This window comes from Cyprinodon variegatus, unplaced genomic scaffold (assembly GCF_000732505.1).
Source record: "Cyprinodon variegatus isolate N-32 unplaced genomic scaffold, C_variegatus-1.0 Scaffold717, whole genome shotgun sequence".
NCBI classification, from domain to species: Eukaryota; Metazoa; Chordata; class Actinopteri; order Cyprinodontiformes; family Cyprinodontidae; genus Cyprinodon; species Cyprinodon variegatus.
Window position 1 is genome coordinate 279,191 of NW_015151170.1, and position 3,385 is coordinate 282,575.

Genomic DNA, 3,385 nt, shown 5'->3' on the forward strand with positions numbered 1-3,385 from the left:
ATTATATATTCTTCTTTTCTGTGTTATTCTTTATCAGTTTTAAGTTGTATATCCTGACATTAGTAAGTGAACATGACATGAACTTGGCATTTATTCCACAGTCTTTTACATTAAAGCTAGTTGTGGAGTGTTTCCTGGTCATGGTCGACTGTAATCAACAGTGGCAGCATGTTCTGAGCACATTCTATTAAAAAACACACAAGCGGGAAAAAAATTACATAGGAAAGGCCAGCATTGTTTGTTTTTTTTTTTTGCTTTGCTTTTTGCTTTGCTTTGTTGTGGTCTCTTATTTTTTCCCCTAATCTCTCTGTCTCCTTTTAGGACTCACAGCCCTTTGATGAGCTTCGGAGCAAGCTTCGTCAGTTTCCTGGTGAGATCCGCCTTAAGAAGCGCCACTCCAGCAGTCAGATGAAGCCAGAGACAAATGTAGAAGAAAAGTCAGAATCAATGTTAGATGTGAGACCAGAGAAATCTGTCAAACAGCTGAGCTCACATTGTCACCACTGATATCCTCCTTTTTTCCTCCCCATTTATAACCATTAACATAATGGATGCATCCTCAGGTCAAGAAATGCATTACTGAGGGGGAGAGTAGATGACTGAAAGCCAGTGTCTGTCAGTGTTGATTGAGGGAGATGATTCATAACATGATGTGCTGCTCACACGCATATAAGAACTCTCTCTGCCATACCCCTTAATGTGACCCCTAACATAAAACGAAGGCCAGGATGATGTCACTGCTTTCACTTAATGCTAAAAGCACCGGGCTGTTGGGACGGCAAATCTGACTGTCACATAACCAACCATTTAAAGGGAAATTATATCATGTGACATGCTGCCTCCCCCTTCTTTTCTTCATGCATGACATTCTGAAAGCAGAGTCCAGTTAAAAACACATCATCACCTTTCTGCTTCTTTCAAGTTATTTCATACATCTTTTTTAAATTAAATAACCATGTGATATTTAAACAAATAAGAATATCCTCTACAACTACTGTAGCTTAGTGCTTCTTCTATGTGACATATAAATGAAATATAATATCATGCTACACCCTGCAGACAATCTGTCTTAATGAAGATTCTATCATCTTGGCAGAAAATTTGTGATTTAATTATTTAACCACTTGGGAATTATGTTAAATAAACAAAACAAATTGACAACCAAAGTCCTGACACAGTAGAATAATGAATTTTACACTTTCATCAATAAAAAGGGACTCATTAAACAAATGTCTGGACTCCCATAGAGCACTTTATTTCCTCTCAAATAGGCTGGGGCTGCAGGATATTAGGAAAGCCTTTCAATTTTACAATTACATCATGTTTTTCCCTCTAGAGTTCTCACCACTCCTCGTGAGCTCTTTAATAATGAAAAAATTATAATAACTTTAATAGAAGAAAAAGTATGTTTAATTTCTCAAATATACTGTAGAAATAGAAACAGTTTATAATAATACTTGACATGTAACATCAGACCACATCTGCGAGAAGGCCTTTGCAGACTGAGACTGACTCTAATCCTAAATTTTTTTGTTGTTTATGTGTTCCTTGAGAGTTTTTCTTTTACTCTTTCTAAAATGGTGGGGTTCGGATGAAAGAGTTTGCCCTGCTATCGGGGGGTTTTTGGTTGTTGAAAGCTCTGGCTTTCAGTGTTGTTTTGTCCTTGGACAAGACCCTTTACATGTATTGCCTACTGATGGTGGTCAGAGGGACTTGAGGCGCCAGTATACGGCAGACTCACTTCTGTCAGTGAGCCCCAGGGCAGCTGTGGTTACAATGTAGCTTGCCACCATCAGTGTGTGGGTGTGCATGAATGGATGAATGACTGAATGTAGTGTGAAGTGCTTTGGTTAAGTCCGACTTGAAAAAGCGCTGTATAAGTACAGGCCATTTATCCTTAACCCAATACACTGAATCCACTGTAATTGCACTATTGCACACACTGATAATGGGTTTATAATTTACCAGATTGTACAGCTCTAGTCCAACTCTGAATTAGGGCTGCAAAAATAGCTTGTAAAAATAGCTTCTTTTTTTTTTTTATTTAAAAGTTCCTTTAAACTAAACACAGGCATTTTTAGGGGTGTGGGAAAAAAATCGATTCGGCGATAGATTGTGATTTTCGGCTGCCAGATACAAAATCGATCTTTCAGTACCTAATATCGATTTTTTTTTTAAAACAAAACATTTTTACTGAAAAAACAATGAGGTGAAAATGGGCTACCTCTGCCCTGCCATTCTGGCACAGAGCCCTGTGGAGCCTTTGCTGACTCAAACCCCAAACAACATGGATACCAAAATAACAAAATGATCAATATCTTCTGATGAACATATACAGCACTTGGTCTTTCATCTATGCATTTAATTTTGTTAGCTGGGGAAAATATTCTAATATATAGTAATATTGCAATATTGTGAAATCGTATTGTGACCCAAGTATCGTGACGCGTATCGTATTGCTACACCCATGCCAAAACTCACCCCAAGACATTTTCATGTTTGTCTCCATGGTGTCATTGTTTTCATTACCTTGAATAAATAGGAAAGTCCTTCCTTCCAGCTAGTATGCTAGCTGCAACTCTTGCTTTCCTTCTGTTCAGCGGCAAACCAAATTTAAGCATATCACCGCCACCGAAAATGCATGGATTGAAAAAAATGGATTGCGCTTGTTTTTGGAAAATTGCTTTTTTTTTTATTATTCTGATATTGTTACAAATTACATTGATTGTTCAGCCAATGTTTAAATACTCCAAGATAAGTGATGAGATAAGACATGAACTTAAAACATAATTTAAATCGAAGAGATTGACATTACAGATATGGTCACCACAGCTACACTGCAAAAACGATCTAGAAATAAGTAAAAATGTCTTAAATAAAGTGTATTTACCCTTAATTTCAGTAGGTAAATGAGATAGATTGCCAATGGAATGAGTATTTATACTCTTAAAATAGGATAATTAGATAATATGCATTTGAAATAAGACAATTGTCTTGTTCCATTGGCAAACTGTCTGTTTTACCTCTTCAATTTAAGAACAGATGCACTTATTTCAAGACAAAATGACTTATCTAGATTTCCATTTTTTTTCCAGTTTAACAGTATGAGCAGGCAAGGCTTCAATTTGCCCCAAGCAAACTGGGGGAGCGACCAAAAAAATATAGTTCTTGAAAATGACTTTTTAAAGAAGGCTATAGATTAATAAAATAGAATTTGATCTAATTCATCTATTGGCAAATCTTTGAAGAATTCTTTGTTCAATCACCATTGGTGATCAAATGGTGATCACCTCTGGTTCAATCCGGATGTTATTCAAATAGGGTACAAAAAGAAAAATCAAGTATTAACAGAATTTATTAACAAAACTTAGAGAGAAGGATCTCA

At 36.3% G+C, this 3,385-nt stretch overlaps 1 protein-coding gene across 1 annotated transcript in view; it reads left to right on the top strand.

Moving 5' to 3' along the window:
- The window catches only part of LOC107097722 (tetratricopeptide repeat protein 39C-like), a 17,177-nt gene that overhangs the window by 1,900 nt on the left and 11,892 nt on the right, over positions 1 to 3,385 (top strand). The window contains exon 2 of the mRNA XM_015394980.1: positions 322 to 370. Coding sequence (XP_015250466.1) covers positions 322 to 370 — 49 coding nt within the window. The remainder of the gene's footprint in view (positions 1 to 321; positions 371 to 3,385) is intronic.